At 42.4% G+C, this 12862-nt stretch overlaps 1 protein-coding gene across 1 annotated transcript in view; it reads right to left on the bottom strand.

Moving 5' to 3' along the window:
• KCNH5 (potassium voltage-gated channel subfamily H member 5) overlaps positions 1-12862 on the bottom strand; it is a 271205-nt gene that overhangs the window by 161579 nt on the left and 96764 nt on the right. The window contains exon 7 of the mRNA XM_014598759.3: positions 11344-11773. Within this exon, the coding sequence (XP_014454245.1) occupies positions 11344-11773 (430 nt within the window). The remainder of the gene's footprint in view (positions 1-11343; positions 11774-12862) is intronic.

The following is a 12862-nucleotide window of genomic DNA, read 5'->3' as shown; positions in this document are numbered from 1 at the left end:
TCACCAGAGATCAATACGTGACTCACTATGGTCACTGCCAGAAATCAATACATGGCTCGCTAAAGCACCCAGGCTCACTCGGGCTGTCAGACTCATTTCTATAGACCAGGCACGACTGGAACCTGTAACTCTCAGTTGCATGGGGCTGTACATGCAGTGACCAGGAAGAGATACGCTGTACCCAACCATGCACCTGCACAATAGACTGTAAAGAGGAGGATGGTGAACAGGTGGGAAGGGTCTAGGTCCACTGGGATCCTTCCCACATTGTAAGCAAGCCTTATAGGAGCATTAACACTGTATTCTTGAAGAACTGAAGACATCACAAAACAGCAAACACTGGGAACATCTGCAATAGACTGGGGTGTGGCCACTACATGCCTCAGGATTCCCTGAATATTTCTGGTGTGCAGTGTCTTCTATTTACAGATCTCAATCTTCTTTATTAATATTAGGCACACTTCATCACCTAATTAATTCACAGGCTGCTATACTGCACTAATCCCTCCAGTAAGTTTGAAGCTCTTTCTCCTGTCATCAAACTCAGATATTTCAGCTTCTCTGGAGATCCAAAGGTGTCACTTTTTCTCTAGTTCTGACATTTAGCAAGGACAAACATGGACAGGGAAATATCCTGACGTAAATTAAAGGTCGGTATCACCTGAAGGCCGTGGTTCCTTCTGCAATGTTTTCATTTTTTTAAATGTGAGGCACTTCTCAGTGACTCCACCACTCCTGGTTGGTCACTGGAGTTTTTATTTGCAGGGAGGACTTCAGGAGACAAGATGAAAATCCCTCCCTTAAGCGCAGCGTCCGTATGTTCAAATGGTAACATGCACATCCAGCAGGTGTACAAGATGGAGGCCTGCTGAAAACAGCCATCATGTTTCACTGCCTTCTTTTGTCTTTCATACTGGGGCCATACAAACAGAATCAGGACCCAAATCATTCATTCCACTTTATTTTAAAGGTAATGAAATGATGTACAAGTTGCAAATGAAAGATTCACAGCTAGGTAGTAGCTTGGTAGCCATTCTCCTGTAGGGTCCATTTAATTTACTTAGTATAAAGCACTGGCATTTGGAGGGCCTAGCTGAATAAATTAAAACTTTTGCTTGATGAGAATAGATGTTACAGATACCCTGGAAACACGTGAGTGCCCCTCCCAGCAAGCAACATGGAAGATGGATCTCTCTAGTGGTGAGCCATAAAATCAGTAATGAGGTAGAAACACTGCCTAGAGGTCCCCCATATACATTTGTGCATCATTTATTTTAATCTCTGACTAAGCGATTTTCAAGTAATTTGAAACAGCATTGTGCAGTAACAGCTAAAGAGCACTTATTCCTTCTTCCCTTTCTTACTCTCTCTGCCCCCGTCTTTAGATACCATAAACCTACTTAAATGAATCGAGCCAATATTAATAAAGTAAAGCTTGTATAAACATACTCTCGATATCACTTTGCAAGACTTCCAGCAGGGCCTCCCAAAGAGACTGTTTTATAGTGCAAAGCTGTTCGTATTAGAGAAACATATGTTTTCCCTATAAACTAGCTGACTAAATATTTTTAAACCTGCCACCATTTCAGAACAAAAGACAAAGAAAGAAAATAGGCCCATAGTTCTTCCATTAATTAAATCCATCGTACCCACTCCAATCTATATGATGGACTGAAGTATGAGAAAGTGTTGCATGATTCTTTTATTTAATTTTTTTCCAACTCCTGGAGTAACCCTATTATTCAGTCAAGGCTTTTAGTTCTTTTAAAATCAGACTTCTCTCTCAATGGATTGAGAATAATTCCACTGAAGTGTCTAATGAAAACTTTTAATCTGCCTAAATGGTTTAGAAACACAGTGGCAAACATGATTTTTAGTATCAAGAAGGGACAATCCACACTGAAAATAAATGGCACTTGGCTTCACTTTCCAAGTGCCTTCAGATCCCTTGGGAGAGGTTAAGCCGGAGGTATTTCCCAAAGCGTCCTGCAAGGATTCTGACGAAAGAGAAACAGTTAACAGTCACCTGCACATGCCCAGAGATGTTTGTCAGCAAGGGGCAGTGCTAAGAATTCAGGAGCCAAATTTAAAAAAAAAATATTTAGGCACCAAAGATGTGCATAAGGTTTTCAAAAGGTGCCTCTACCCTGGATGCCTACCTGCACACTTAGAAGCCTGAATACCTCCAGAAATCTGCCTTCCAGTAGCTAGCACACAAGCTGCGATCTGGAGCAGATGCAAGCTTCCAACACATGCTGCTTTTACAGAGGGGCAGAGCATACCCCAGTGTGCACTGGGGCTGCCTGAACCAGCCGGAGGGCTTTAGTGTCAGAGGCATGGGTGAAATGACTCCTGTTCCACAACAAATCAGCTCCTTCTGGCATCACAGGATTTATACTCCAGAGAAACAGTGCATCCTTGCTGAACACATGCAAGATTTCCGAGTTGTGCAATGTAAATATAAACCTGTCTTTCACTAAAGCAGCCCGTTCATCAGCTGTTAGAGTCACCGATTCAGGGTATATCTGAAGATCAGCTGTGTGCATGTGTGTGATACAGACATATGCTAAGGTCTCTAGAGATAGAGATTCTGGCAAAATCCAGGACCTTGCCCTTGCCAGAAAGCATCTTTTCCCCTCACCATCAAATCAGCTCACAGTGGTGTCCGTTCCTTTCCATATTCCTCACTACCCAGGGGTACCCTTACAGCAGTTGCCAGAACTGCTTTCTTCCTGTGTTTTTTCTGGGGTGCAGAATTACATCTGATTCATGACTATCTGATCAAGATTCCCTCATGTCCAGACTGCTCTTTGGCAGTCTATGCCATGCCACTGCCAGGGATGATGCATTAGGGGTGCATGCTGGTGCACGTGCACACCCTGCGTGTGGTGGTGCACCCCCTGCAAAAAGGCCGCCAGTCTGCGGGCAGTCCCTGATTGCCCCTGGCCACTGCTGATGCTGCCGGTGGTGCCTGTGGGTGGTCGCTGACCCGTGGTCGGCGCTTGCCACCCCCGCCGCCAACAGTGCCAGTAGTGTCTGCAGGAGCTGTCCACTCACTGCCGCCAGTGCAGTTGTGCCTTCCCCAGCTGCCAGGGACACATGCCATTCATGCCACCAGAAGGGGACCCAAGACAATGCCAAGAAGCTGCAGCAACTGCTGCAAACAAGACTAACCATTATGAAGTTAGGGCTTTCCATTACAAAGCAACCAAATTCCTGGCCCAGACTGAGGGTCTCTTTCTTTATCTTTTTTTAGGCTCATCCCTCTACCTCTAATCTGTCACCTATAGTGACTCTCCTTATAGATCACTCAATCCAGTTTTGGCTTTGCACTAGCTGGGGGAAGGCTATGCTTGTTCAATGGTCTGTAACTGCAAAACTGACTTATGCACAGGCTTGGCAGAATTCAAATTTCATTTTTTTAATAATTTCAATGGATAATATTGATCTTTATTATTAAGCATTTTTTAATTTCTAACTATTTACATCAAATGAACAAAAAAGATGGCAAAAAACAAAACAAAACAACGAAAAGACCAAGAAACCACCAAAACGTTTATCCTTTCTAATTGGAGTCTCTCTCTCCAGTACTAGTCTCAGTACCAGTACCGGTAGGCTGCTTCACCCCTTTTTACAGTCTCTCCCCAGTTTTCTGCAGCTGGGTTACCCAATCAGACATCAGGAATTCCCTGCCACTGCTTCATGCACCTTCACAAGGCTTCCTCCACAGCCGCTGCTTCTGGGCCAATTCATAGATTCATAGATGCTAGGGTCAGAAGGGACCTCAATAGATCATCGAGTCCGACCCCCTGCATAGGCAGGAAAGAGTGCTGGTTCAGATGACCCCAGCCAGATGCCTATCTAACCTCCTCTCTAAGACCCCCAGGGTAGGGGAGAGCACCACCTCCCTTGGGAGCCCGTTCCAGACCTTGGCCACTCAAACTGTGAAGAAGTTCTTCCTAATGTCCAGTCTAAATCTGCTCTCTGCTAGCTTGTGGCCATTATTTCTTGTGACCCCCAGGGGCGCCTTGGTGAGTAGAGCCTCACCAATTCCCCTTTGTGCCCCCATGATGAACTTATAGGCAGCCACCAGGTCACCTCTCAACCTTCTTTTGCGGAGGCTGAAGAAGTCCAGGTGCCCCAGTCTCTCCTCGTAGGGCTTGGTCTGCAAGCCTTTAACCATACGAGTGGCCCTTCTCTGGACCCTCTCCAGGTTATCCGCATCCCTCTTGAAGTGCAGCGCCCAAAACTGCACGCAGTACTCCAACTGTGGTCTAACCAGTGCCCGATAGAGGGGAAGTATCACCTCTTTGGATCTGTTCGTCATGCATCTGCTGATGCACGATAAAGTGCCATTAGCTTTTCTGATGACTTCGTCACACTGACGACTCATGTTCTGCTTCCATGCTACCGAGCAGGTCATTCCCTAGGCTGTAGGTGTGCTGGACATTTTTCCTCCCTAGGTGCAGCACTTTGCATTTCTCCTTGTTGAACTGCATTCTGTTGTTTTCTGCCCATTTGTCCAACCTGTCCAGGTCTGCTTGTAGTTGTTCCCTGCCCTCCGGTGTGTCCACTTCTCCCCACTGGAATACTCTTCCTCCACTCACCCGTCTCTGGGCTTTTGGTAGGGGTTTAATTAGTCTGTTATCTCTGTCCCTCTACCCCATGTTCCAGCAGCTGTGAACAAGCAGCTAATTGCTTAATTGAGGTATCATGACGTCACCCACTGTTTTCCTCTTTGAAGAGACCAGTGCTCTAGACTCTGACCTCCGACTCTCTTCTGTTTTTCCCCTCTCATTTTGATTGAGAAAATTTTTTTTTCCTGTGTTAGTAATCTGTGAGTGTGAGGTGAAATCATTTATCGATACCAATCAAATCCTGCCAAGCCTACTTACGTATCATCTGTATTCTTGTAGTTCCCAATAGCCCCTGGCATGGACGAAAGCCCTATTGGCTAGGGGCAGATTGACTGTTATTAGTAAATGTTTAGATGTTTAAATGTTTATTACACATAAACCGGTTTAAGTGATCAGAAACTGGTTTAAACCTGCAACAGAACAGATGTTCAGTGCACATAAAACAGTGTGAAAATGTCTGAAACCAGTTTGAGATAAACCTGGTTGAATGTAGTATCAGACTTAACGGATTTGGCTCAAACTAGTTTATGCAATGTCTGTCTCAGACCCCTTGCTGGCTTAAGATAAACCAGACACCCCCAGCATCCTGGCATGCTCTCTGGGCTAGGTGAGGCTCTTTGCTCCACAGCAGGGCTGGACCCTCCCCTTTGCTTCCTGGCTGGAGCTTCAGACACTGCAGGCTGCTTCCCCCCTCCCCTCACCACACCCTGTTAAGCAGGAATTCCCCCCTCCCCTCTGCCTTGCTGGGAAGGTGTCTGTGTATTAGCTAGCAGACCACATGCTGGCTACAGTCCCTGCTGAATCAACAGGCAGAACCATCAAGTAGCTGGTACTGTCCCTCTGTTGTTTTCTTAATTGGGTGATAAACACTGTTATCAATTCCCTGCTGGGCTAATCAGAGTATCCTGCCAGGCCCTGGCCATGTCCCCCTCAGCTCCATACTATGGAAAGAAGGGAGGGCTGCTCTAGCGCCCCCCAGCTTCTAGCCTGAGCCACTGCAGGCATGTGCCTGCATTTCTGGGATGTCTGTCCAGTCTATCCAGTTACAAAACTGAGTTAGACTAACCTGCAAAGACTGAATCAATTCAGGCTCAGGCTTTTTGAATGTCTGTCCCTAGCCATTATGTTAGGCACTGCACAAACACACAACAAAAAAAGGTCTTTTCCCTAGAGATCTTACAATATAAGTACAAAGCAAGTGGTACCAGATAGCTGTTGGCAGCAGCTAGCACTACCTAGAAACCCAGTAACCCGGGTTTGGAAGGGGATGAAGAGAAAGGTTCGTCTCTTCCAGTAGTTCTCAGGAGGTCAAAACTTTCTACTGCTCCAGAAGGTTGAGGTCTGGGAATAATGCTCCTCTCCCTTCCTCCATAGCTGCTGCAGCAAAGAGCAGAAGAAACTCCCTCTTACAGTACTAGTAACTGTAGGAAACAGCAGGCCCCTTACAGTGCTACATGGTTTATATATAGTTAAACATACAGTCCAGTATCCTCCTATGGACATAAGCCATTGCACAAGTGTGTCCTGGCAAATTTGCTATTGGCTGCTCTGCTAAATGCTATTTAATCTCCACTTCTGGTAACAATCTCAGCTAGAAATTGCTATCCTACATATATTTGCCTGGGGATTAAAATTAAATCCTGCAGACCCCTGGGATTGCTTGCCTGGAGATCTCCAATTAGATGCTGTAATGTTGGTGCATGGGCTTTGGCCTTGCTTAACAAACGTACTAGATAAACTCCAGTGATTCAAAGGCATTGCATTCAAGGGTCTAATTAGCATGCTGCTGAGGGACTGAATAATGTTGCTTGAACAATAAAAGAACACAACTGGAATAACGAATTAGCTAATGGCTTGGACAATCGATAAGAACCTGGTCTTGAAAGCCTCACAAGCAGCCCACATCCATTCCCAAACTGTAAAAAAGAAAATCAAACACGGTGCTTACGAGGAAGAGCTGCAGCCATCACCGGGTGCTGTCAAAGCCGAGTTCCCTCAGCTCATCAAGGAGGGCTTCCTTCCAAGGAGAGGTGCATCAGGTAGAACATATGACCCATTGCCAACACTAACGCTCACGTTAAGGTTCTCTCCAGGTTATAAAGTATAAAATGGAGGAAGAAGACTAAAATGAAACCTTCTGTCCATCAGGCAGCAACTCTCCCTTGAATCAGCAGCAAAAACTGAATAAAAAAAACATCATAATTGCTTGAGTGTGTTGTTTCCAACCTGCAGACTCAAGGCAGTGCATTGCATATTTTTCCAACCAAAAAAAAAAAGGTAAACCAGTGAAGAATAAAAACCTATATTACAGTGTTCTCTAAGTGAGCTTTTAAAGCATTAGGACTTGGTGGGGTAGTAACTGGTAAAAGTGGGCAAATATTCTGGAAAAGAGGCTTACCACCCCTTACATGTTTCTGAGAAATCTGAAAACTGTTTTGAATTAGAAAGCCTTTCCTCTCTGTAATACCCACCGATTTTTTTGAAGACGACTCAAAGGTTTGTTCTCTGTTTGTTTTTTAAAGAACAATGTTTAGTACAGCAAATGTAAACAGAATAAAACATATATTTAAATGTAGAGATTTCCATGTACAGTAACTTTAATGTGAACAGATGCCTGTATTAAATGAAACACACGGCGCCGAGTCACTTCCATTTCAAAGTCCGTCCCTCTGTGGCAGCCCTAGTACTTTGCCAGAGGTAATCACAGAGGAGACCAGAATGCATAACCGCAGGGCAGGAGCTGAGCGAAGCTTAGAGGCTTGCATTTAAGGTCTCTACTGCAAGGCAAGGTCCCTCACTGATTCACAGGACAGACTTCTCACACCTTTCTGCTCCACTCCAGGTCACATAATCCAAGCAAGACAAGATGCAAGAAAATAAATTCCCGACGCAGGGACCACTTAAGCAAATGAGAATTTACACAGCAACCCTCAGACAAGCTTCACTCCTCAGTCTTGCAATAAAAAGCAGTAAGTTTTGTTCCAGTTTGTCTCTTGAAAAAGTTGGAAACAGCAAACACAAATGCTTCAGCTTACATACCGAGGCAGAACGAGCAGGTCAAAGAGACATCGAGACAACAGCCATGAGTGTAAAATATAATTTTTAAGAGAAAAGCTCTCTCCCTTGAAAGACTCCAGGTGATGCGTCTCAGAGAGTTTAAATCACCTGTCTGATTACGATGCCAGCTCAACAGCCAGGGGAGAAAACCGCACTCAAACACCGAGCCAAGCACACAGTTACTTTCCATACAATTGTTTATAGCAAGTGCAGAGACTTAACTCTGCTATTTTTTAAAATGAGCACCACATTGTAATCCTGGCCACCAGTAACATTTATGTACTCATAATCCCTCCAAACACTCTTCCCAACTACACATAACTTTACCAGTGTGAATAGCAAACTTCTGGCTTGCAAAACAAATAAACGCCAGGAGATAAAGCAGCAAATCATTTCTGCCATGTCTGAAGTTTACGTGGGCAGGCCATTAGGATTGTGATGAATGACTATCTCCAATTCCAAATCTAAGTGTCAGATGCTTTTTTGGCAGACCTTGTTAGAAAAACATTGCCAAGACAAACTACCGGTATTAGCAAACATTTCCAGGACTATCACCAAGCTTGTTTCGTATTTTCGAGTTTAAAAAAGGAAAAGAAAGTTCCTCTTTACTTATAATTGCAGCTCTGGGAATCATTGATTTCTGGTTCAGTGCCCAAACCAACCAACAAAACCTATTTTGTGCTGACCCCTAACGAAAATATTTCTGGTTGTCTTGTCAAAATAAAAACCTTAACAAATGATGTCATTTTTAAGAGGAATCTTTCTACTATTGCAAATATTATTTTATGGAAAGACTATACATTTCCTTTTGAAAGTGTCGAAATGAAATATTTCAACTTTTCCAAACTTTTGCATTTTGGCCAAAACTATTTAACAAACCTGGTCCAGATTTGCAAGTCGTTTTTGTTGACCTCAAGATTAATTTTTCACAAACTATTTGTCCAAAAGAAAGTACCCACCTCTCCTTATAACAGTTTTTGCCTGCATACTTTCTGATTCGTATCACTTTTTGGTGTTCTCACTTCAACAATGTGCACCCCAGAAGGCATACTCTGGACATCCGTGTAGGATGGATTTGCGAACACAAATACTGCAACAAACCACAAGCTTGGTATTTGCAAGCTGGTGTAAGTTAGTAAGTAGTCATGTGAACACTTAACTGACCAATCAGCATATTTCGATTTAGGACACATATGCACTCACAGCATGATATTTACAAGCAAACATTTCCAGGACTATCTCCAAACACATGAAATTAAGCCAGCGCAGCTGTGCATGTACATTTGTACAGGTCCATCTGTGAAAATCCTCAAGCACTTATGATCAAATCTGCAAAAGACTCAACATTTTCAATCTAAACATATGATTTAAAAAAATGACTTAGAAATAGTTTTTTCTACCCATACAACTCATTCACTGGCAGAATCTTGCTTCCTTTACTCATGAGTAGCCACGCTAGCATCAGTGTGTGTATTTACTTGGAAAAGGCAAGTAAAGATTGTTGTTCCTTTTGTGTACATGCAGAATTTCAAACTCTGTCCCTGTTTTACCCAGTACCTACCTACCATACTGATCATTTTTAGAGTATAGAATGTCTGTCCCCTTTCATACTGATCATTTTTCAGGTGTTACTTTTATGCTTCTGGTTAAATACCCAATCTGTGTCCTATTTAGGCAATTTTGGAGCTAGCACCCATGCTTACTATCAGTATCAGCTATTGGGAATGGGCAGAATTTTCTGTCCATGCCACTCTTGGTAATGAGCTGTAGCTTTTATGTCTCAGACATGTTTCAGAGGAAGGACCTTACAATGGCTGGAAGAACTGACACCAAGCATGGAAGAACCTGAATTGTCTAGTCTAGACAGAAGACAGAGGGAGGATTTGACAAGAGTTGTCAAATACAAAATGGGTACCACAAAGAAGATAGCGATTAACTATTCTCTGTGCCCCCAGTAGACAAAAGAAGCAGCAACTATCTTAAATTACAACAAGGAAAAATGAGATTAGGTACAAAAGAACTTTCCAATTATCATGGGTTAAGTCCTGAAACAGACTGCCTGAAAAGGCTGTGAAATCCCCTTCACTAGCAGTGTAAACTAGACAAATACTGAGCCATGACTGCTTAGACAAGGATGATCCTGCTCTGAGGAAGAGGTTGGAATAAATCATCTCCTAAGATCCCTTCCAGCACTATTTTCCAATTAGTCTATAGTGTATTCAGTGGTAGCAAACTTGGAGAATGCTGCAAGCTCTATTTCCTGCTCCCTTCCCCTGCACCTCACCAGTGGTCTGCAGAAAAGTCAAAGATGCTGCAAAACCACTCAGTTCTCCCAGTCCTTGGACCTCTGTAAACACCATCTAGCAGAATCAAGAGAAAAGCATTTGCAGTCCACCACCGCCTGTATATTTCCTACAGTGTATCCACAGTGGCTCAGTAATGACATAGCTTGGGAACTGAATTTTAGAGACTGTGAAGTGCACTGCAATATGCGAAGATGCTGCTTAAGCACAAATCATATCAAACCACACAGCAAGCATGCTATCAGATTCCTGAAACAATAGAACACATTAAAAATCATATTAAAAATATGAATAGATTTAATAATATGGGACATCTAGAAAAGCTTTAGGACACAAAAAAGACTTGCCATTTACAGTTATGTATTTTGTAAAGGACATAAGGTGGCGCTGAACTAAATTAGTAGAGAGATTACACAGCTCCTAATTTCAAAAGGTGCTGTTTGCACACTTGTTACATAATTACTCAGTCACTATACAAACCTTTGAGAATGTAAAGCACAACAGAAGCACTTTCTTTAATTATTTAAGCAAAGAAATAATTTACCATTTTCCCAATGATTTTATTAGTGTATTAAATTTTTCAACAGCCCCCTGGTTCCCTATGCCCGCTGCTCAAACTACACTATATTTTGAAGATTCTTGTTAACCTGAAAAGTTGCATAGTGTTCTCACCTAGAGCCATGAGATAGTATCTGAGATAAGAAATCTTCCTTTGCGCTGTCATTTGAAAAGCATTTGAGAGGAGCTGCGACACAGCAGGAAACTAAGAAGAGGTACAATACTATGTCTTCTAATGACCTCCTCTACCTTCAGCTTCCATGGTGACAAAGGATACCATCTCAGTAGATAAAAATAGAGCTTACATTAAAACCCAACCAATGTCATAAAAGGCACAGCACCTTTCTGAAAACTAGCTAGAGGGAGTTCATTTAAAAAAATATATCAGGTGAATTCAATTGGCCCCATGAGTCTGAGAGTGCAAGTTTTTAACCCAATTCAATACTTGACGCATACTCAGATTTTTAAAATGCAAAGAAGAAATCCTGGCATATACTATATAATTTTGATCAGATCTCCTTAAGCACTATATACATCTTCCAAGTCATGATCAGATAACTTTTGCTTCTATATCACCAGCTTTATTCCGTGTTTACTTATGTGCAATGCAACATGCTAAAATATATGTCTGTCAAGAGTCCTGATGGCAATCATGGGATACTATATGTGCAACTAATAGTAATGGTAACAATCCAATGCATGTGCTTTAAAATATGCCATATTGAATGCTGGAAGATAAATATGTACATGCAAAATAAGACAGAACACAGTAAGACCATTCTACTTACAGCCAACCATCATCATGGCTACTGAAAAAATCTTCTCTCCATCAGTGGTAGGAGCAATGTTTCCAAATCCTATTGTTGTAAGGCTTGTCATGGTAAAGTAGAGAGAGGATATGTACAATGAGTCTTTACTGGGTCCTCCTTCCCACTGCCCTGAGCCAGTAGTGTTGTACCGATATGGGGTCCCGATACTCAATGCCAACTGGTAGAGCCAGCTATCTGTTTTGATTGTATTAGTGACTTCATCGATCACCTCATAATCCCCAATGCTGTACCATATACAGGCTAGCCAGTGGGCCACTAGTCCAAATACACAGACCAACAGCACCAGTACTGCAGCACCATATTCTAGATAATGGTCCAATTTCCTGGCAACACGACCAAGTCGTAGAAGACGCACCACTTTCAAGGAACTGAAGAGGCTGCTGATCCCCTAGAAAAGAATAAAATCCATTACTTCATTTGAAATACAATATTAATGCAACACACAATCCCCTGACTCTTGTTTTTGCTCTAATTAAGTATTCATTAAATATTTAAATAGAGAAAACTGTCAATTCAAGACAAATTCCGCTACTGTAATTCTCAATAGCTCAGTTCAAAGTTTGGCACTTACAGAATAAGCTAGTTTGTAGGTCAAACCAAATCATGAGAATAGGAATAGCACTAGGGATTATTTTAAAATAAACCAAGTGTGTTTTAACATTAGTGGAAGTGTATCAGACCCCAACCGAAGTACATAATCAAGATAGAGTCCTTTCTAAGTTTTTCAAAGAACCGCATCCACAGGATATTAAATTAGAGCATGGGAATGTCATATTAGGCAAACCTATGATCTATCTAATCCAAAATCCTATAGCCTGGACAGGGAGATGCTTCAGAGGAAGGTGCAAGAATTGCTATCAAGAACAGATGTGAAATGATCTGCCCATATATCTACCCTCATCCTTACCTTAGAGAGTGGCTAGGTACCACCCTGTAAAGAGAGGGTCTACATTTCTTATTTTTAGGTGCATCTGGTATAACTGATACCCTTATTATGTAAAATGATACCTCACTTATTCAAAGGTAGAGTACTCACCCAGTAAATGAGAACCAGTTGCCCTTTGAGGGTGTGGTATAGAACACAAGCCACTGATTAGAAATCTATATGCCTTTGCACATAAAGATAATTAATTTGCTGGTCACCAGACTATGTAGGTATTTTCCTACACCATTTTTTAAAATCAACAAGTACAAGTGTTTAAGCAAATACAAGCAGAGAAAAATAGGGAAAAATAATAGAAAAATGTGGGTCTAGCCCTTTTAATGCACATAAGAGATTCCCAAAGAACGTGAACAGAGGCTGTGTACATAACATTCAAGTGATCTGGGAGAATTCTCCCTGGGGCGTTTCCTATAGAAAAAAACTTACCTGGAGTTCCCTGAACAGGCACTTGAATACTGAGCCCTTTAAGATCAGAGAGCTTGCAGTGCTGACACTGCGCAGCCAGGAGACCCCTGTGCGCACATCTCAGTGTGC

Source organism: Alligator mississippiensis, chromosome 2 (assembly GCF_030867095.1).
Source record: "Alligator mississippiensis isolate rAllMis1 chromosome 2, rAllMis1, whole genome shotgun sequence".
NCBI lineage: Eukaryota > Metazoa > Chordata > Crocodylia > Alligatoridae > Alligator > Alligator mississippiensis.
Note: the sequence above shows the minus strand (reverse complement) of the source record. Positions and strands in the feature narration are given on the sequence as shown.